The following is a 23,337-nucleotide window of genomic DNA, read 5'->3' as shown; positions in this document are numbered from 1 at the left end:
GAAAAAATGATCATGAAATTTTCATTATCAGGCTCAATCCACCACTGGACAACACCCAAGCCATTTCAGTGAGAGATCCTGCTTGCTGCTTTAGCAACCTAGAGTGGCATCCTGTGCTCTCCCTCCGTATTGCAGTTCATTCTGGCACAGCACTGCTGTGCCTCTCAACGTAACAATTAGTTAGTTGGTTGGTTGAAATGAGTAATGGATAAACAACATGAATGGCTTAACAGGAATGAAATACTCCAGGCTGTGTATGGACACCTGTGTCCTTAGGCAATGCCCTTGTGAAGGCAAATATCTACTGACCATACATGCAAATATAACCCCATACTGTAAGCAGAGCAAAAACAAATCATTTTTTCAAATGGGGAATTGATTAGTCATGTACTTATTTTGTTTATTTCACTGAAAAACTAGACAGGGATATGCAGGCCTCGTTCTCAGTAAGGTTTTATTTGATCAGTTTTACCCCAACCATCTATACATCAACTTTATTTTGCATGTCACTTGTGAAAGGCATTGCTTGGTAAATTGTATTCAACATAGTTGACGGTGAAGGTGACATTAAGACTTTTGAAAACTAGCACAACATATTCTATTATTAATGGCTCATTATGTTTTCTCTCAAGTCCCAAAGTGCCCAAATCTCCCCTTATTAACCTGAGTGCAGTAAACAATTAAACAACCAAAGAAAAATACGGTGGTGTTATCCGTGCAATATCTGGGTGAGTGTTTGATGTTAAAACCTGAAACACCTGACCATTCAAAGTTCATCACTGACAATGTGTCCAGGATGTATCACATAGACCTGAGAGACTGAGAGGAACACACACACAAAAAAGGGGGTAGTTAGATAGATAGATACTTTATTGATCCCCAAGGAGAAATTCCTGATAGTCCTGGGGATCAGTGTGTTCCAGTGCGATGCAGTGAAAACATCGTAAGTCTCATAGAAAGGCTAAATCAAGAGAAAAGGGAATGATCTGTCTGTGCTGATAATGACAAGTGTTATGTATTGCTTACCATATCTGTTCCATAATACCGTATATGGTGCAAACGTTTTCCATTATCGTGCAATATGTTATCTACATGTTCTGTTTCAATTAACAGGAAAACTATTAGCACCTTAATCATTAACATTTCCCCTGTCCATTTCTGTTTTCCTTAAGACAAAGCATAGAGGGGATGTTTTTGGGACTACTGCCATTTCTTGCAAAACTGACACTTTAATCATTAACATGTTCCCTGCCCATTATTTCCTTAGGACAAAGCAGAGAGATGATGTTTTTTATTGCAACTATGTTATATCTTGCACAGTAGGCCAAGGGCAGGTTCACACATTCTGGTAGCATCAGATACACAGACTAAACATTGACTGTAAACTACTCTTTTGTCTTTATCGAAGATTCTTCTATAGGCAATGCTTTTGTCAAGCTCCTTGACGAGTTTATTCAAACTGTTGTCGCTTAAGGCCTAAGAACTCAAGAGCATTGTCCGCAAGTAGCCTCTCCTGAAACAGAATAAAGACAATTACAAATACATTTTACCTAGTTATGTAACAAGCAACTACGGTACATACAGTGAAATGTATTACATTATCCACTGATAATTTCAAACAGATGCATCTGATTTACCTTCAATGCATGGTCAAAGTCTTCCATGGACTCTATCAGTGATCCAGGCTCCAACTCTCCCAGTGGAAATGGATAGTCTGTTCCTAGCATAACTTTATCCTAGAGAGTACAGAGAGTACCATACAATTAGATAGGTGATTTAATAACAATATACTTACAATATACTGCAACAATATTAAATGCACATCTGTGTTTTCTGGGTTTGATGGAAATGGATGGGGAAAAAACCTCAACAGTCTAAACTTCAGTTTGGTTTTTGCTAGCTGTGGACCCCTACTTCAATAATTCCAAAGAGAGGATATATTATTTTTGATGATATGATCTATTGCTGTTGACATTTGACAATTTTTTACCGTAATGTATTATATATTGTCACCATATTTTTGCTAGAAACCACAGCTGCCAGTATTTTTGCTGTAAGTTACACCAGTTTTTGTATACAGTATATCAAGACAGTAAAAATGTAAGTAATGTATGGTTTCTTGATTTAGGGTATTTCTACTACAGCGATACACTTTTTTGGATTTTATGGATGCGTAAGCCACACATCTTTCTTGTTGTCCTCTTTGCTTTGAAATTTTACATTTTACTTTTCTCCTAGTTGGTTGCTAAAGTGATGTGACAAATCAACATAGTTCTACTCTCAGAATCCTGCATGTAATCAATGCATAAATATCACATATACCATGAAGGGCTTATTTTATTATTCATTTAGCACACCTTTCCAATCACATCAAGAAGAAACCTAAGAGCAAGGGGGTCGTGAACGAGGGAGTCTGTGTAAAAGGAGCCCAAGTATTTCCGTGGACTGATTTTGTTGTCCACAGCACACAAATCAGGTCGCACTTGAAATCCATGTTCTATTCGACCAACTGTGTATGGAAATGACCCACCTAAAAAAATCACAATATTTTCAGTAGCAAACATGCATACATACAATATTTTATTGTGCTCTATATAGGACAAAATATAAGAAGTGACCTTTCCTTAGTTTTCATTTTGGATTTTCAATTAAGAACAACACTGTCAATATGTATAGTGCTCTCTGGCCTTTACTGGGCCCTTCTGAAGTTCCCCATACAGCTGTTTTTACCTCCATGAGCAAAGCAAACCTTCAGTTTGGGAAATCTCTCAAAAATCCCACCAAACATCATGGAGCATATGGCCATAGATGTCTCGGATGGCATTCCTGTTGAAACATTTTTGGTAGGTGACATGAATTTTCACACACACTGCATAGGTATAGGTATGTCCATTAGTGTCTGGCCTGTATTTGCCTCAAGAGGAAATAACCCATCATGTCTGATTCATCATGGTCAAAAGGACGCAGTAGCAGCCTATATTGCGAGTTCAGTAGCTGACCATGATATCACAGTACCTGCGAACTAATGGTGCTGATTTAGTACATCAATCTTATCTTATACAGACACAATTTAGACCATGATGTTAGAGGAATCACTCACCAACCAACCAAGGCAGCCAATATTTAGCCATTCTTCCATCTATCTGCATGTCCCAAGGATGTACAAATAAAGAGCAATTGAGCTTCTCTGCAGCCTGATGGACAAGATGGACAAATCATTTATGTTCCTCTCCATTAATTTTCCATGTTTTGTTTCAATTGCATATTTTCGTATGCTTGTACAGGGTAATATTGTTCTCCTTAGCAATACAGACTAGTTTTAGGAGTAATGAAGTAACTGAAAAACAAATAAAGAAAAATCATTTGAACCTCAAGGATACAGTATGTACTATAGACATGGCAATAGCAATGTTTTCTATGGAGTAAACACAGAATGTGTAAATGACTGTAACAATGGTGGTCATAAATGATTGTAATCTGTGATTTTTTTTTCATGAGTTGCTAATTAAGAAACGTAGATATGAACCATCACGATGAAGGCAATAGTCTTCAGCTCACTTCATAGATGGGATATAACTCAGGGGCATTAAGGTCCCAGTTGTTGATATGAGAGCCGATTTGAACCCCAGGAAAGCCCAGATCCTTCACACAGCGGGTCATCTCCAGCACAGCCAGATCGGGAGCCTGCATGGGGAGAGTACCTAGACCAACAAAGCGCTTTGGATAACGTCGCACAGTGGTCGCCAAGTCATCATTTAGGATGCCGCATAGGTCCAAGGTGTCATGAGGTTTAGCCTGTGAGAAAATAAAAAAAGAAAGAAATGTTATAAAATGTTGTTGTATGAATTAGTGTTCCATGTTTCAGTAGACTTTCAAAACTGACAATGTGAACACCAATAAAAAGTGTAAAATGTGTCTCCATCTAGACCACTGTTTTAACAGAGAGACTACCAGAGGTGCCAGTGCCCCACTGTCAACCACTGGAAAAATAATTTTATCTTGAAAGCTGTCATATTACTGTAAATATTAATAATACAAGTTTACCGGTAAGCAGGATGCATTTTAAAATGGAAAAGAAAACACTCTTACCCAGTAGTTAAACATTACAGGCACGGTGGAGAGAGCCTGCACAGTCACGCCTGGGGGAAAAAAACACAACAAAACCTCATTCAGTAAATTAGGCCTTCTACAATTCTTAATTCTTTTTTTTTGCACACTGGTACCTGATTTATCCATGTCCCGAATGCGAGCTTCTGCATCCCAACAATTCTCTTGAATCACTCGAAACAATTTTCCATCCTTCATCATTTGGGCCTCCCCCTACAACCCCAAATGTCACAGACACTGGTTTAAAAGTTCCTTGCTAACATAGTCCATATGCTAACAGAGTTGGGGTCACTTTAAGTTTGATTATCGTTATATGGGTGCTTTTGAAGTCATCAATTCAGATTTAACACACTACAGAGAGTGACTTACTTTACAGTGGTGATGAAGCTGGATAAACCCGTCATAGCCATACCTCTGAAGAACACAGAAAGAAAAGGTGTGAACAGAGTGAAATGATCTTAATCCAACAGTCTATTTGGAAGGAGGCAGGGCATTACCTATAAAACGATAGTTAAGAGAGTAATGTGTTTTAAGCTATGCATTTAATTCTGAGTACTTTAACTTAAACCAACTTTAAATGTAGGGGTGGAACCCTATCCTTATAGTGTCTGATAGTTAGTAGAAACTTGTTTGTAGGTTTTGGTGGTAGGCCTGGCCTTGACATATGAAATAGCAGCGGGCAAGCCTATAAGGCAAACCCTGGGGTAGTTTGGCACAATACATAGTAACCTATTAACTGTCAGTCACAATGCAATCCTTTACACCTGACATTAAAATGTATTTTCTCCAATCCATATGAGAATTTAATTTAGGCTGAACACACCTGCAACTCTTTATACCGTCCACCAGTAAGGTTTTTATGCATATGATTGCTTTCGATATAGTTCAAGTTGCAAGGTTAATATTCAACAGAAAAAAAAATGCCTGAACTCTGACCACACCTTCCTTTAGTGCAATTTACTGTGATTACAAGAGCTTCACGACAACTGTCTTGACAATATGGAACGGGAAAGTTATAATGACTAGAATATAATGGCAGTACATTAGATTAGACAAGAATCACTTCTGCGTCATGAAGCTGTTACTTTCCCGGAGAGGACCTTGCTTGCCAGAGCACCACCTGCACGTCACTGTGCAGTATGTGTTTCATGATCACATCGTGAATACTATGATGGCTTTCAGTAGCATACACAAAAGTACTTGCGCTCAACAATGCACAGGAAAACAAACGCTAGTAAAAGATACTTTAAGTGGAAAAGACGTGCGTAAAATTCAGCAGACGTTTGACGCCTATGTAAACTATTTCTAAAGGTCCATGCACCACGCTCAGTTTTTCCTACCTCTTTGAGATTTGGCCAATCTTTTGGTAAAATGTGATTATGAATATCGATCTTCATTTCACAGAGCCTATGTGGACTGTTCTCTCGATGTGTACCACATATCTCCCCGTTACATTTCATAGTTTTACTCCTCCTTCTTGACTCTACCCACCTGCGCAACCCAATGAAAAGGAGGGCGGGAAACAAGCTAGACTTTGAACCTACCTAGGCCTACCTGTAAAATCAATATAGTAGGCCTAGGTACCTAAATAAGTTCAGGGTACTGGTTGGCCTATGTTTGTCTTAGGCCTACGAGTGCTCAAAAAGTCCTCTCCAAAAACTGATTGAAAAAAGATCATGGCTAAAGATATTGGTCTTAAAAATACAAATCCTTTATAATATTGCCTATTGCAGTAGCCTACTTCATTCATCACTGAATTTATGATAGGCTGAACTTTACGTTGGTATGAAATGCCATGCTCCTACATGAAATTATGAGTTGACCAAGACATTTCCAGTGTGCAGGCTATGCCATCTTGTGGACGCAGTAAGTAATGTGGATGGAAATCAGTTTCACTGACTGTTACAGCATAAAAAGGCCTATGATAAGATTTACTATGGAGAATGCACAAAAATCTATTGAATGGGAGAGGCGTTCTTTACTTTACTCTTTACTGAAAAAAAACACATTAGCATACACACATGTGGACTCAGCTCAGCCCATCCCAGTTGGTAACCGCGTTGCGTTAATGGTTTGTATAGGCGAACTAATCCGATTGCTGCAGTTAATGGGTCTTGTTTGCGAGCTCGTGAGAGGGGAAGGGTCGGTCGTTCGCTGATTCAATGAGCATTTCAACTTCAAATTGTTTTCGTCTCTGTTACTCTCATGTGTAGGCTACGTAAAACAAATTTAGTGTTGAAAGATGACGGACTCTGTTGCTTCAGAATCCTACACTAACCCAGATTCTACGATGGGTTCCACAACAGTGATGAACGGACGGACTTCTCCTCAGAGTCGCAACCTGCCCCGGTCGACTTCGGCTGATATGGATGGAGACCACGAGATGAAAGTTAGAGAGGGCGCAGAGGGTCAAGGTAGGCGATCTGTATTCCTTACTAATCAAGGCAACTTGTTTTAGTCGTATCTAAAGCTGCCAAATATATACTTACTGGAGTTTAATGATTCAAATATTTTGATTCTATCGTTTTCTCAAAGCTGAGTTTTGAAGATCCAAATTGGATACTGCTGTAGTAATACAGCCAAAAGTGGACACATAAGTCCAAAACTTATAGGGACAAACTTATTGGCAAAAATAATAAGAAGCAAGTTGCATGAATGAGATGAGATGCTCACAAAAAAATATTTTGAAGACATTAACACGTAAACAACAGGCTGACTGGACTTTTTCGCACAGCCACGATTATTGTATAGGCTATGTCTAATGACATGAATTTCTGATGTGATATGACATGATTTCTGGCAATAACTAGATAATGTTCGAACGGAACAACGGACGCAAAGCAAATTAACGTATTCAAATCCAAGGTATTGGTGCGCATATGTGTAGTGGAAGGCACAACTTTATGTTCTCAGTCATTACATCACATCAACATGAATCATTTGGATTATTTAGAATTGTGTTCAGGCCCATTTCTCTTTATGCATCCGAGTTTGGAAGTTGTTGTAAATCATCTGTGGCCTACGTGACAGGCTTTAATCTTTACTCTACAGGTTATGTGTAGCCACATTTATCAGTTCTGATACCACAATTGTTCCATAAAATAGTACCAATGTGCATGCCAAGTAATCAACATCTTTGTCACAAATACTATATATGCCCCAGCCATAGAGAGCAGTGCAATGTACTGATGATGGATTGGAAAATGACATGGGGCCAGATATATTTTTTCCAAAAGGGTTAAGGTTACATTTGCCCTCACAACACCCTTAATGAAGTCCTGAACCACCACTACAAACCACCCTATTGTTCTTTTTTTTGTAATTTTTTTTTTTTAGAAAATTCGCAATCATAATTTTGATCAGTGGAATGAAAACAGCTTTGGAGTACAAATCTATCTTATTAGGATGGCATTACAATTCATAAATATTGTAGTTTTTCACCTTGCCATTATCCTCAAGCTGGAAGCTGGATTACTGTAGAGTCATGAGGTGTAATTCCATGAAAGAAAAATATTAGCCATAGTGAACAGACATGGAGATACACAAATTGTTCTCACACAGTTTGAGTAAGTAACCTGTACTTGTCATTTGTTCTCCTGATAGCAATAGTCTCAGATCTCAGATCTTCATGTGTAAGTAGAGTGTGTGTGTGTGTGAAAAGTCGCATTCATAATTTCGCTCAGTGGAATGAATAAAACAGCTTTGGAGTAAAAATCTGTCTTATTAGGATGGCATTACAATTCATAAGTATTGCAGTTTTTCACCTTGCCATTATCCTCACGCTGGATTACTCTAGAGTCATGAGAGTTGTAATTCCTTGAAAGAGAAATGTTAGCCATAGTGAACAGACATGGGGATAAAAAAAATTCTCCCACTTGTCATTCGTTCTCCTGATAGCCATAGTCTCAGATCTCAGATATTCACGTGTAAGTAGTGTGTGTGTGTGTGTGTGTGTGTGTGTTTGTGTGTGTGTGTGTGTGGTATGGATTATGGACTCTATAGGACATAGCTCTGTGAAAAAATCTTGGTTACTGAGACAAAGTGATCTTATGCAGCTTGCAATATCCACACATCACATGAGCATGCACTTGTAGTTATCCATGTGTTTACATGTGCCTGTGATTGCTTTAGCAGGGTTTGTGCATGTGTATGTGTTTGTGTATGTGTCTGTCTGTATGTTTGTGTGTCAACAACTGACAGAATTTCAAAGTGTGGTGGTGAATTTGTGTATCTTGGCATGTGTTCAGTTGGTGCATGTTTGATTTTGCTCATGCATGTGGGTCTCTATGAGTGTGTTGCTTTGCATTGCTCACTATGGCCAGGTGTGTGTGTGTGTGTGGGTGTGTGTGTTTGTGTGTGTGTGTGTGTGTGCAGTGCCTGATTCTTTACATAGACCTCCTCTGTGTTTAGACTAAAGGGTTTAGTGCTGTGGCAGCGCATGTTCTCAGCGGTAACTGAAAGTATGGATCATGTGAGGGGGGCCACATTCACTCACACTCTCAGCTGCTTCCACCATAATCACACTGATCTGATATTGACTCAACCCATTCCTGCTCTACTGCAGGGAACATCATGTGACTGTCTTCACAAATCTCTGAAGACTGTATTAGAGAGAGAAAGAGAGAGAGAGAGAGAGAGAGAGAGAGAAAGAAAGAGAGAGAGAGTCCTATAGCAGATGTTTTCCCTCCCCTATACAGTGATGGTAGTTTTAGTTGTAATATCCTGAGGTGTTCTTGGGTTCTGTAAGATAGTATTGTGAATGGTGGGATCATTGAGGGCATGGGTGCATGGCTACGTCTCTATGAGGGCATGCCATGTCTCTATGAGCTACTGGTGTCACTTAGCACAGCCAGTGTGAGGATTCTTTTTTAAGGTCTTTTTCAAAGTTTGAGTGCACAGTGAATGATTTCTTAGTGTCGCCATAGCTATCATAGAACCATTGTTGGCCTTGGATTTGCAATCATGTTGTGACTGCAGCCACAAGTTAAGTTGGAAAGATATCACCCCTCACTGAAATTAGGACCTATTGTATCATGAATTTTGGTCCTTTGGTTGGGTTTATATTTATTCCTATGCGTGATTTGCATATGGAGATTTATCATGTGGCTACATCAACATATAAAACAAATATTCTTTGAAATAAATGTATTTTATAACTTTATGTACAATGTAATTAACTCCTGGAACATTTAGCAGAAGTGCAATCCTTATGTCAAGTCAGTATAAATATGACACAAATTATGCAACTTTATCTAGAAATGTATTGAGATACACATCAAAAAAAAAAAAAAAAGCTTAACATCATTGGGATTCGTGTAATCTCAAAAGAAGTTCCCTACACATATCTCCATCTTCTGACTAAATGTCACATGCGGTTATATTTTACTGTCTGCTGGCTGTTAAACTACAACCCATGACTTTCCCCCGGTAATGTGGAAACCTCTCTGTAAACGCTCTCCTCTCCACACAGATTTACTGGAGAGCAGCTTGAGACTGAAACCTTATGAAGCTCAGAGGTACCGCAAGAGAGCATTGTGGGTGTCGTGGATTTCCATCATAGTTACACTCATCCTGGCTGTTGCGGCCTTCAGTGAGTATTGTATTTCCTTACATAATCTTTACATTCAACTTATCCAAAACATTATCCAAAACATCCTACAATATATCCTATTTATATGTTGTATATGACTATTCTATAATTTGAAAGATGAAAGATAATGCATACCAGTATGTTTTTTATGATCAGTTAATTGAAGACAGACCATCATCTTATTAACAAGCAAATAGGTCTTCATTTCGAAAGACAGTCTCAACGATGTCTTTCTGTTGAATTAGCACAATCTCTGCCTGGTATGAGCAGCAATCTGATTTGTGTTCTGGGGATAACTATCCTCTGTGCAGGAGTCGGAGGCTTCTCCTAAATGCAGCATACACACTATTTTATCAACCCCCCGTACATACACACACACACACACACACACACACACACACACACACACACACACACACACGTGTGTAATGAGATACCTCTCGCCACTTTCCATTCCATTGTCTTATCGAACACTGAGGCATTGCATACTGATTGCCAGTGTCTGCTACCGAAAAAAAAACAAAAAACACTGAGTCATCCAACTGCGTTAAGCTTGTGACTGTCCCTCAGCTGAGTCCTGGAGAGTGTAAACACAGGAAGCTGTTGTTTTCTCCGTCCACTCTATCTGGTCCTGAGAGACTCTCCGCCTCTTGGTGCCAGCAGCGCACAGAAGGACACATCATATGATGCAATGATATCTGGGCTGGTGCTACGCTCAAAGAATTGATTCTTTATGGTCGAGGAATGGCTAAAGGAAAAACAAATCCTGCCATTCTCAATTCATGTAAATAAATAAAATCCCAAATAATTATGAGAATGTGTCTCGTAGAGTTACTTATGGCCTTATCTGACAGCACAAATACCTGCTGCTGGATGATGTGTGGAGTAGACAGAACATGGAATTTAGAATACACAGTTTAGTCAGTGACACAGCTAATGAGATGGGATTTTCTGCCTCACTGCTAACCTGGCATCTGTCCAAACTAGGAGAAGCAGGGATGGATTACTGCACGGGCCTACCAGGCCCAGGCCCAGGGGCCCATGGGGTCAGGGGGCCCTGAAGCACAAGCTTTTGCATGGAATTATTGCCTCAATATCAACAAATTAGGATAGGCTATGAATCTGATTGAATGTAGTATTGGCCATCCCCAAAATGCACCAGAATACATGAAATCACATCAAACAAATTAAAAAAATTCTGGGGGAGGACCCCCAAACCCCCCCTCCCACATATGCAACAATTACTGGGGGGCCCTTAATACATCTGGGCCCAGGGGCCCGAAAGTTCATAATCCGACCATGAGGAGAAGTGTGTGTAATGCAAGATTCACAGCTCTGAGATTCGACTTCCAACTGTTGTCACAATATTCCTAAGAATGTAATATCTGTTTGATAAACAGCAATAACGTGAGCTAAGACCATGGAATGTATGGAAGTACATTGTAATGAACCACTCTGAACTTGTATCATGATTTAGAAAAGTTATTCAGGGAAGTATCCTACCCTAAAACTGAATATGAAGTAGGAAAAGTATTCAAAAGTATTAATGAATTTTGAGTGCAATAAAAAAATGAAGGAAATAGGGAAAAAGGAAGGGGAAGAAATCTGTTTGTAACTCCCTCATCCCTCATGAGAGAATGATGTGCAAGAGCACACTCTGCTGTTCAAATGGTGTAATGAAAAATTAGAAGAGTCATGCTTTAGAGCAATATCTGAGAATGTTGTACTGGGGGAAATTATGTAATGGAGACCTGTTTCTCATTTATCATACCAGACCAGTCAATAAACATCAATAAGCATAATTCAACTTCTCATTCTACTGTGCTAACTAGCAACACTGACATTTTCCCTTTTCCCTCAGCGACTCAGAGGTTATTGCAGTCATTGACTCAGAGTTAATTACAAGAGGGTAGACAAGAGGATAATAATAGTAGGCATTTAGATGAGCAAAGTCGACTATTTTCTGCAGAGCCTCTGACAGTTTAAACATACCCACTCTCCATCAGACATGGGCCACAGAAGCTGTCTGTTACCCCAGCTGGTTTATGGAGGCGTTCTGTGACAGAGAGAGCAACATACTGATCTGCTTTCTGATATCTTCATCAGGGCAACATATTTCTTCAGGAAGTGTTGTAACACGCTTCACAATTCTCTTATAACACTTCATGATCCTTTGTAAAATAAGTTATAAAATAGGTTTTTAAACGAATGCAATCTCTATTATATTGTAACGTTTTTAGGTTTCAGGACATAGAGCTTCGTTCAATGCAAGCTTTATTCAGGATCGAGGGCAGGGACACAGACCCAGAACACAATACACGCGGGGCAGGTCAAGTACACACATACGCTACACATACAGGGGTGGACGCAGCCCCCCACACAAAGAGGATCACACACGAGGGAGAACTAAAAGGGAAACAAGTTACAATAAAGAGGCTAACATTAGACTTATAACTAAGGAGAAATACAGACATAAACACCAAATGTACGCTCCCGCATCCCAGCATGCCCTGCGTGAAAGTTTGCTACGCAATGTCTTGTGCGCCGATGTTACAATATACTGTGCTTATCTGCCTTACTGTTATATACTTCAGCCATATAATTGTCACTAACTTTTACAATGATAGACTACTCTACTCATTTTCATCACTCAACCCTGACCCTAATCCTCAAACCCCAACCCTACCCCAACCACAAACAGCACCTATATACACCATAACACTAAATGTAAACATTCCGCATCTCTTACTGTCAGCAAAGTGTTGACATGAAAACAAAACAAGACAGATTTGCACAACTATTAGCAAATTGTCAGCTTCACACTTTTTGCAACTCTACACACACTGATTTACAAAACACATAGTAAACACATGGAGTAGCGAGTGGACAAAGACTAAATTCATGTATCAAATAATTTGAGCAACATTGGTTGTAAAGACTGGGTTATATCCAGATTTCCAGTGCAAAATGCATTTGGAAATGAATAGATGTATTGAGTGTATTTCACAATGTAAAGAGAACAACTCCTACATGTACAGGTCAGTATATTTGTGTACAGTAAATTACACAAGCATATACACTATATCATAGGAAAATGTGTGTTGGTCAAATGTGTTTTGTATAGAGTCATTAGTGTGTAACTGACATACACAATCCAATTGTCAGTGCTCAGCTTACTGTGGTTTTCTCAAATTATCCTTCTCGAGCTCTTCTGGGAAGTGATTTGGGAGTCATTCACCCTAATTTGGGTGCACAGTAACAGCAGGCAATTAACACGGAAAGGGAATTCGTCAACATCTTCAGCAGCTGCCTCAAGGCAGTAATGGGATCGTATTGTGGGCCAATATATTATATTATCATTCTGTTCTTATACAGACTTGTGGGAGAGGTTGTTGGGGTGTATGGGCTGGGTTGTTTGTGGCTTGGTTGAGTATGTCTGAGGAACGGTGTTGGAAGTGCATGCATGTTTTCTTTACAAACGAAGTAGCTAGTTAAACAGGAAATTAGGAGTTGGTTGTAGAGACTTGAGTGATATGTCTTATTTACTAAGTGAAAATACTCCATGTAGTAAGTAGTCACTGGCCATGGATGTCTAAACATTGGTACATTGGCTGTGTTGACCATGTGTTTCCTGATCCTCTCCTTGTGATCCCACCCCACCCCACCTTGTTCTGTGTTCTTATGGATTTCGCTCTGGAATGTAGACAGTCCTGGGCTTAAAATAGCCCGATTGGTTTACAATGGTCTCTCCTCGAGGGGTGTAGATTTATATATTGTGGTTGATTCCCACAGGATGTGGGAACAATGCCTCTTAAGCCCAATTCACACCAAAGATTCACGACGAGAGGAGCTGCAACATTCTATAAACCAGCAACTTGCTGCAACGTTTTAAAACCTTGCAACTGCGACTAGACATGGTGAATGCTTTGCGAGAGCTTGCAACGACGTGCAACATCTAATTCACACCGCTGCAACTCCTTTCTGCAACGTTTTTTTCTCGTTGCGAATCTTTGGTGTGAATTGGGCTTTAGTTGTTCTAAAACCACTGGTACTACGGCCTCCTGAGGCTTATTGCTTAAAGGGGTCTCTGTGTTCCATCTACAGCATTCCATTCTAACCCATACCACACCGTTCCAGCTCATTTAAGTCTCTAGTAAAGTGTTGATGTTCAGGTGGTGTGATGACCTCATGAGTATTGACTAGAGTTGGGGTTCAGACATCAGGATTACATGTTGAATACTTTTCAATAAGGGGAGACCGAGTATTGCATCAAACTGAGATTAACCAAGGTCAGCTCTGATACACAGTGGCGGTTCTAGGATTTTTCTGAGACAGGGGCCACAAAGGGGCCACATCATACACTGAGGGGCCAAGAACCGGTCAACATCCATACACAGAAAATCCCTTGTTCAGTAAGGCAGAGGCACGTAGTCTACGTGATATGCAGGAATATACGCAGTATACCCAAAGTCCTTTTAGGCAAGTCCCTCCACTCAACGGCCATATTGCAACGCTTTTTTGGCACTCATCGGGCATCCTATTCGGCAGAAATGTTCGTGCAACCCTCAAGATATAGCCAGGACCGATGCAGGCTTAAAACGAAGTGGGAGATGAAATTACCCAGGATACCGTGCGAGCTCAGCGAGCCGGACAAAATTTTCATAGCCTATATTTTCGCAAATAAGCATATTAAAATTTCGAAATATGTTGGAATATGTTAGTTTGATGCAGATCTGATGGATTGTTGAGTTTTGAACACTAATGTTAGAAAATATCTCACGAAGCTATCTGACGATGTTCATGATATCTGCTGAGTGCTTTGAGAGAGTCTGCCCATCAAATAACGTTATATATCTGATCTGGGTAGTTTTGTCAATATTTAAGGTGTGTTCTGGCGTTCACGTTGTTGATTAACCAGACGTAGATAAACCAGCACAGCCCACACAACAATGACCGCTGGAACGGGCATGTTCCTGAATGAAAATTGTAGCAGGCTAGGCCTACTACCGGTACGTCGGCGCTGCTCGTGACATAGGTGAGCACGTTCGCTACGCTAATTTGCATAGTGGTATCCCAATTCATAGAGAAAGATCTTCCCTTCCCACTTCCCTTGTCGAGGGGGCTTTAATGTTGAGGGCAATCAAAACCAAGTGGAAGTTTTAAGGGGGGAGAAATGGGACGGGCCCTACATCACAGCAGTAAGGTGCATACATTTCACCAGTCTTACCTTGTTCAAATTGAATGCTAAATGCTAAAAAACAAAAAAGCCAATACAATTCTTAACAATTTTCCCATTTATTTATAATGTGCATTGAAAACACAATATAAAACTAAAATATAATAGACACTTCAGTGGAAATACATTGATATTTTAAACAGAAATCATACATCATCATACACACATTTTTCGTTCAATTAAACAAGTTTTACTTTAACTCTTTCCCCTTTTGTTGATAAGAGAAACCACTTTCACTGCCAGTTTGCGTACATTAAAACAAACACACACGCATAGTACACACACATAGCATGAGCAACAACTACATCATATTTACACAATTTTTTCAACAACTATTTTTACAATGGTTTGATTTGGAATAGTCTTTGAAGCCACCGTCTTGCTTCCAGTTAGAAAAGCCTGATTCTGATTTGAAGACTGACGATGGGTCATTTGAAAGCGAAAAAATTACGGAAGGGGTAGCAAAACACTAAAGATGGAATATTCCTACCAGGGTAGGAATTTCACGGCGGCCGTAGCCCCTTGCGTTGGCCGAGATGCCCCTTTGAAAATCAGAGGTTTACAGGCCACTGTGGCCTTGGTGCCCCCTTCTCTCAATATTCTGGTTTGCGTCGGACTAATAGCGTATTTTATTAGCCTATGGCCTGACAAAATAATCTTTCACAGCGCAAATTATTGTAGCATTTTACGCAGTGGAAAAGTGACAGCGCACGGCAAGAAAGTAAGTGCTTCCAGATTCCCATTCTTCTCAGTTGAACTATTCGCGAAGTCGCCTTCTCATCATACAGGCATCACAAGTATCACATCACATGAAAGAGCTTTTTCTCAGCTTTTAAACGATGTTAGCCATTTGGTGAACGGTTCGCGAGACAAATAAATACTATGATTAAATTGAATCATAAATTCTAGGATCTGCGCCCATCTCCCTCATTCATCTTGGAATACTTGAAATACAAAACATGGCAAACCATATATCAAAATAAACAGCAGACCTTACCGAACACGAAGGTTTAAAGCAGTCCCCTGTATAGTAAGCCATTCCAGAGTAATCCGGTTTTGAATTTGTAGCAAATTTCGACATGCATGTCTCCAAATTTGGGCTTTAAGTTTCACAACGTGTTTAATTTTTTTCCTACGTGATTTCATAACATGCCAAATACAAAATAAATGTTACAAATATCGCCTAGATGTCGGTAAATATTAAAATCAGAGGATATACAGCTGACTTAGAGTTTGTTAAAGTAGCCTTAATGATGACAAAATGCTAAGCATGCATCTAGGCTATTTGAGTTTCTTAAAGCTGAGCTGTGCTTAAATTGTTCAATACATGATTTCATAACACGCTAAATATAAAATAAATGTTAAATATAGCCTAGATATTTGTAAATATTAGATGATCAGATGATTTACAGTTCTATGTAATATGTCATGTTTTTGTAATGTTTCATACAGTGATGCAGGTCTATTGAATAGGCTAAATACAATTTCAATCATTTTTATAGCCTACTGTATGGTTAACTTTGGCCTTGGTGCCCTGACATGTGGCCTTTTGTGCCCCCCACCAAATATACCCAACTGAAGGCCAAGTGGCCTTGCCCCCAAAATGGTGAAATTCCAAGCCTGATTCCTACCATTTGAAGTCTTTGTATCAGAAGTCATTGAGTGGCCTCTTCCCATTTCCGTGCTGCATCTTGCGGAATACCAGTTTAGGAGAGGTTGTACAGAACCATCTGCTCTAGAATGGGAAATGTCTGGAGAGAAGAAAATGAAACAAGTTTGAGTAACTTAATTGTTATTAACTTTCATAACCCACTGTCAACCGGGCGTTTCTAAAATGAATGACAAAATATGCTCACTGTAGTGGCAATAGGAAATAGCATCATACCATTAGGAGCAGCTATGCTTGGTGACTGGTGGTTCTGAAGACTGTGGGTTGAAGCAGAGACTTTGTAATGTGGAGACACAGCACTCAAAAAATACTCCATAGAAATGCATGGGGCTAGTTTGTCACGCCAATATGGCCGTTGTCTACACATATCCCACCCCTTCCTCGGCAAAACGTCGACATGTGAATACATTGAGCCAATCATATGGTGTGTTGTGAAGACATCTTGCCAATCATGTGTTGTTATCTCGGACTTTGGTTGAGAACCAAGGACTTTGGTTGAAGTCACCAGCTCCTGCGCCATCCCAGTCTGTAGGTGAAACACAAATGCGTGTCACAAAATCCATGCTTGTATTCAGCATGTCGTCTGGCAACTGTAAAACCAGTTATTGTTTTTTTTAATCATATAAAGCTTGAGTGAATAGAGTAGAAAATTTAACCAATTTATCTCAATGAAACTCTCCTTGTCCTAACATTTTGAGACAGAATTCATGCGAAGCCCATGAATCAAATAAACTCAGAATAGTGGTTAATAACTTTGCAATGATAGCTCACATTAACTACAAAAACGTAGCGTTAGCTATTAGGCATGTATTCTCATGTTCATGTTAGCAGCTGCCAAACTTTTTCCTCAAGCAAAACAAATCGAACGTTATATACATTTGGTAAGGCGCACTAGCGCATGTAATATTATTAATTTCGGACCCCAAACAAACAGGATGTCCATTTCTCTGCATTTCATATAACACCATTTCAAACACTTCATACATTACCTTACATAAAATCTATCAGCATGCTAACAATAAATAACAATCAAACCTCAACTCAAGTAACCTAACGTTAAGTTAATGTTAACAGTTCACTGACTAAGTCAGTTAACAGTTCACTGCAAGCTTGCTGCTGCTTTGTAATTTAATTGAAAAACTTAACATATTGGGACAGCAACAAATAAACGTCCCTTTCACATAATGATGATGACCAACATAGAGATTTGTGACTCACCAAGAAACTTCTGTGGAGGATGAAACGCTGCCATCGGTTCTTCACGTTAGAATTCTAGCTGATACTTTCGTTAGCCAAATGTATCGGTTCTTCACGTTAGCTGATACTTCCGTTAGCCAAATGTATCCTTTCTTCACATTAGCAGAGACACATTAGCCAAATCAGAGCCCGTCTTCCTATTAGACATTCTCTGGCCAAATGTATTCTTTCCTTTACAGTTCACTGTGTGCTTTAGCTTTCAGGCTTCATAGGTACATTACTGCCACCAGTTGTTTGGGAATGGAATTGCATCTCTGAACGTCGTTCTCAACAAGTTTGACACTTATTGATGATTGACGGTACAGGGGCCAGTCAGGGGCCAATGAGATTTCAGATGGGGCCCGGGCCCCTGTGGCCCCGCCTCTAGAACCGCCCCTGCTGATGCAGCTTTGAACAGCTGAGAGACATGTATGAGATATGTGTTATTGCCAAGGTTCAATGGATGGTTAACCCTGTCTAAATTACATATGTGAATATTTCCTAGTTATCTGAGTATTACTGTTTTTTAACAATATAGAATATTGTGAGAGTTTCATGCATTCATGTTCTCATGAATTAATGTTTTTTTCCCCCTAGCTGTTTCTATTATGAAAAACAGTGTGTCAGCCTTTGGATTTGGTGTAAGTTCCATTTACTGTTATTAATTGATTGATCACAAGAAATAGTGATTGTTTAGATGGAGCGGTTTCCTTTATGGTACACTTTACAATAATTTAATAAAAGTGAATCCTATGATTAAAACATAAATCACACCATAACCTGACGTGCAGTGTTTACAGATGTGTTAGTTTCCTTGGATAAAAAAAATCAGTTTGATTGGTTGATAATGCCAAGGTCATGGCATGGACATTTACAGCAAATATACTTTAGTTTAACTTTAGCTTTATCAACTATCTCTTATATAGTTTATAGCATCCCTGGTGATTAGACAGTAAAGAGCTATGTGGAGCTATTTTAGAAGGATGACTCCTTCCAGAATTAAGTCATGTTACATCTTTCCGCTCTTGGAGACAGCAGTGTTTTAGAGAAGGTAGGGCTGAAGCTTTGCAATTACAGCTAAGACACAAGATGATACTTTTCAGAACTGTCATCAGTGTAGTTAAACTGGTTTAAGCTTGCTTTGAATCACTGAAAGGAAGGCTATTCGAAGTTGTCACTATGGGGAATGAGGCAACTGTGCAATTTTCTTGTTGGGTTTTCATGTTTGTAATTTTTTTCTCTGTCTTTTGTCTCATCAGTTTGATGCTACATTAGATGTACTGTCCTCAATTATTGTGTTGTGGCGCTATAACAATGCAGCAGCTGTGCACTCAGCCTACAGAGAATACATGCAAGTACCCAGCCCTCACTCTAGCCTCCCTCTCGTTCTCATTTATTCCCTTTCTCCTCTCTCTAACCCCTTTCTTTCTCTCTTTCTCTAACCCCTTTCTTTCTCTCTTTCTCTAACACTACAATTGTACTTGTATGACAATGTATGAATAAACCAACTATTTTTTTTTTCTATTTTTAATTACCGTGTAGAGCATGTTTGATCTTGGGGGTTGTGTTCATCCTGTCCTCCCTGTGCATTCTGGGAAAGGCTATCCATGACCTGGTAACTCAGGTCTTGCCTGAAGTGGTGAGTATCAAGAGCCAACTCGGAAAAAATAAATAATGTATGACGGCATATACCTGTGTAAATTGTTAACTCTTGTTGATGCTTGTAGATTCACCCCTAAGAAAGTAATTTGTTTTTGTGTTCTCAGGTATACTTTTATAAAAACAACAATAGACAATAATAAAAACAGTATACAACTTTAATACACCTTCTCTCTCACTGATTTGCCCTGATGTAGGATGATTTTCTTTTTATTGTGTCCATTGTGAGTGGGGTGGTGTGTCTCATCCTGGCAGTGCTGAAGTTTCTACTGGGGAAGATTCTCACCAGCAGAGCACTCATCACTGATGGTATAAAGATGCAGGACCTCTCTTTCATTCATTCACTCCTTTATTCTCTCAAGGCAACACTTTTTTATAATCAAATATATTGTACTTATTTACTTTAAATGTACACAAATAGTTGAATCTTATTTTAAAGAAATTATGGTTTGGGTTAGGAGAACTCCTAGATGTTCTGCTGAAAATTCACTATAACCTTAACTGCTTCCTTTCTCCAGCCTAAGTGCCTTGATGCAAAGCAATTCTGTACTCTAGTTCTGTACAGTATATTTTTTCTCATTTACTTAGCTCTTAGAAAGCTGTATTCCAAGTAAAGAAATGTTTACACTTATTAAATCTGTCGATGTTACTTGCAGGATTTAACTCCTTTGTCGGGGGAATCATGGGGTTCTCTATACTAATCAGTGCCGAGGTCTTCCGATACTACGACAGCGTCTGGTTCCTGGATGGCACCATTGGAATCCTCATAGGACTCACCATCCTCGCCTATGGAATCAAGTAAATATTAACGCCACCAAAGTCACAGGGCCCTATCATGACAGTCAAAAGCGCATCGTCACTCGTCAAAAGCTTATTCAAATTTAGTAGGATGTGTCCAGTCCACATTGGGAGGGTTTTCATTATCAAACGTCGAGCGCATGGCGCAACAAGGTGTTCCTAGGTGTTTTAATCAGTCATGGGTGTGTTTGGGGCGTATAACATCATTTAAACCAATGAGAATGACATCTGTCATCTGCTGACATCTGACATCTGACATCTGCTTCCGAGACCGTATGGAATAGTCATTCCACCAAACCAGGCTTTACTAAAACCTAGCATAGCCTTCACGCATTTGCACTCCTATTATTTGAACTCATTGGCAAAGTGAAACTAACTTCACCATGGTGTCAACGACAAGACAGTTATATGGATGAAAAGCGGTATGGAAAATGTGAAAAAGAATTTCCCTAAGGGGACAACTAATAAACTAACTAACTAACATATGCAGTTACTTTCACTATTGACTGACAATGGGTTACCATCGAAAACACAGGCTGGAAAAAGCAACACTTACCCTAATATTGCTCAAATTACCAATTTGCAAATGATGGTGAATAACTACTCATCATGAGATGTACAGGATTTTGTAATCTTTATTCTAATTATGTTTCCTATTGTAATCGTGCAATTTCTAATGTTTTGCTTGGACGTGGCCGGTGTGCGTTCATGGATGATAGGTGCACCCGCCAATATGACTGTTGACAATGCGCTCTTAAAATAACGTATAAACAACTCGCCATAGACTTCTGACCGTGTAAAATAGCGATTTTTAGACAATGCGCTAAGCCACTCCCTAAGTTGTTAATTGCCACACCCCTGGGCGCATTGTTTAAAAATTAAATGTGCAAAATAAGGAATTTAACTTTGCGCCGGGTGGAAAACGAGTTTTACTCCATGCGCCAGTGTGCAAAATACAGCCCACAATCTCACAGTCTCACTCAGATTCACAGTCAATCCCAACTCAAGACAGACAAAGATTAGCACACCAAAACGAAAGGGAGTTATAATCATACATGATACGAGAGTGAAAAAATCAACAAAAGTACAGACACATCCAACACAGGTAAACTTTGGGTGTTGGCCAGAGGAAAAAATCTTTTAAAAAAATGAGTCAGCACACCAGATATTGCTCCCAAAAACGTTTTATGTCTTATGAACGTGTTTTTGAGAGCAATTTCTGGGAAAAAGGACTCTCTGCACACAAGATATTGTTCCCAAAAAACATGTTAGTAAGACATTAATGTTTTTGGGAGCAAGATTTGGTGTGTATACTCTATCATTTCTTTAATAAATTATACATTACAGCATAGAGTAAAAATGTTCATGTGTTCTTAACTCGGAGATGAAAGTGGTTGGCTCCACTCTCATGTGGTGGATGTGCATACATCAAGAGTATTCAATATGTGTGAATCATTGAAATCGTTAAAATCATATTCTCTGTTGTTTTGAATCATTTGTTTTCAAGGACAGTGATGAGTTATGTAAGCCCCCCCTCTCTTTCTCTCCCTCTGCCACAGGCTACTGATTGATATGGCTCCCAGGGTGAGGCAAACAGACAGCTATGAGCGGTTCGAGTGAATAAGTGCCTGCCAGGCAGCAGAAGAATTATGGTCTCGCTCGCTTGTGCCATTCATTTCATCTTTTGGCCACACTAACTCTGCCTCTAACCATCTCCCTCTCTCCCTCTGTGTCTCATTTTGATAGAACAAAAACCATTGTTTGTTCAGGCACGTCAACGTCATTTTGTTTTTTTACTGGCCACTGACCATCATAGTCTCCTTGTAAGCCCTTTTTTTTAACCTGGAGGAGAGGAGATAGAAAGAGTGTCTGTTTCGCCTCTCTAACCAACAAAATCTGCTGTTACTTTTTCTACTGTACAGCCAGTAGATGGCGCTTGTTGGGCCATCAACCACTACAACCTGTTCAAACTGTCCTCTGAATATTTAGTGTCTGCGTAATGGTGAAATCAGGGTTCTTGTGCAACTGATACTGTATGTGGACTCTGAGTTGCTTAACAGGTTTTTGTTGACCTTGATTAATGTTCAGCACTGAACAGTGTCAAAATGACCCAAAACATAAATTGGCATGCCACTAACAGCCCTTAATCATCAGGGGCCGTATTCACAAAGAATTTTAAGGCTAAAAGTATCTCCTAAGTGGCGAATTTAGGAGCAACTCCTAAAAATAATGGGCGTGTCACTCCTAACTTTAGGACTCCTAATTTTTTTCATTTTTCACTAAAAGTAATTCACAAAGCATTTTAGACCTAAAAGTAGCAAAGTCTGGGACAGCCTAAAAGAAGTCGAGAGGACTCCTAACTCACTAAGACCTATTCACAAACAGCTTTTTGTGGCATTTCACGTTGCGATGTTTTGAAATGGGTATGTAACAGGAGCTTCAATGTGCGAGGGAACAATTTTGCATTGTAGGCATAAAAGGGATGCTATAACGCCACCAACAACAACCAAAACTACTCATTGTCAACATGTAAATTAAATGTAACGTTTCATTGTGAATCAAATTAAAATGTTCTCCTCTTTGCAAACGTAGGCATATGGTGACAGATTAATTTAATAATGTTGCAAAGATAGCCTAGCCTACTGCATCAATCCGTAGACCTATGTTTTATTAGGCTACTAGGCTATTTGTTTTGCCTTACTCTTTATTAATTTAGGCTAGGCCTTTTTATTCAGTTATTCATCATCTTCCGTCCTTCGCACTACTTGTGTAGCGCACACATTCTCAGACCTGTCACCTGTCACTCATCATCGTAAGGGAGGTGTTTGGAATTCCCGCGTTACAATCATCAGCCAATCAAGGTGGTCACTTCAGTAAAGCTGCGGTGCATGAGTAATGGCGTCATCCATAGCAGCTAAGACTCACTCTTAGTTTAGGAGTTGTCATTTTTCCTTACTAAGAGTAGGTCTGAAAGGCTTTGTGAATAACTTTTAAGAGAAAACTCCTAGCTAAAATCTTTTAGTGCGATTTAGGAGTACTCCT

General features: G+C 39.5%; 2 protein-coding genes across 2 annotated transcripts; one reads left to right on the top strand and one right to left on the bottom strand.

Moving 5' to 3' along the window:
• Nucleotides 1–436: 436 nt before the first annotated feature.
• Nucleotides 437–5,548, bottom strand: acmsd (aminocarboxymuconate semialdehyde decarboxylase). Its single transcript, XM_048239409.1, has 10 exons — nt 5,448–5,548; nt 4,477–4,521; nt 4,224–4,320; nt 4,090–4,139; nt 3,559–3,795; nt 3,101–3,194; nt 2,731–2,826; nt 2,358–2,530; nt 1,638–1,736; nt 437–1,513 (listed from the first exon to the last, which is right to left on the bottom strand). Exons 1-10 carry the CDS (start codon nt 5,502–5,504, stop codon nt 1,451–1,453), a joined length of 1,011 nt encoding a protein of 336 aa, XP_048095366.1. The 5' UTR covers nt 5,505–5,548; the 3' UTR covers nt 437–1,450.
• Nucleotides 5,549–6,237: 689 nt separating this feature from the next.
• Nucleotides 6,238–22,524, top strand: tmem163a (transmembrane protein 163a). Its single transcript, XM_048239440.1, has 8 exons — nt 6,238–6,521; nt 9,578–9,697; nt 18,436–18,479; nt 19,098–19,189; nt 19,381–19,477; nt 19,695–19,806; nt 20,154–20,295; nt 21,855–22,524. Exons 1-8 carry the CDS (start codon nt 6,350–6,352, stop codon nt 21,913–21,915), a joined length of 840 nt encoding a protein of 279 aa, XP_048095397.1. The 5' UTR covers nt 6,238–6,349; the 3' UTR covers nt 21,916–22,524.
• Nucleotides 22,525–23,337: the final 813 nt, after the last annotated feature.

Source organism: Alosa alosa, chromosome 3 (genome assembly GCF_017589495.1).
Source record: "Alosa alosa isolate M-15738 ecotype Scorff River chromosome 3, AALO_Geno_1.1, whole genome shotgun sequence".
NCBI lineage: Eukaryota > Metazoa > Chordata > Actinopteri > Clupeiformes > Clupeidae > Alosa > Alosa alosa.
This window is presented reverse-complemented; position numbering and strand designations above follow the sequence as displayed.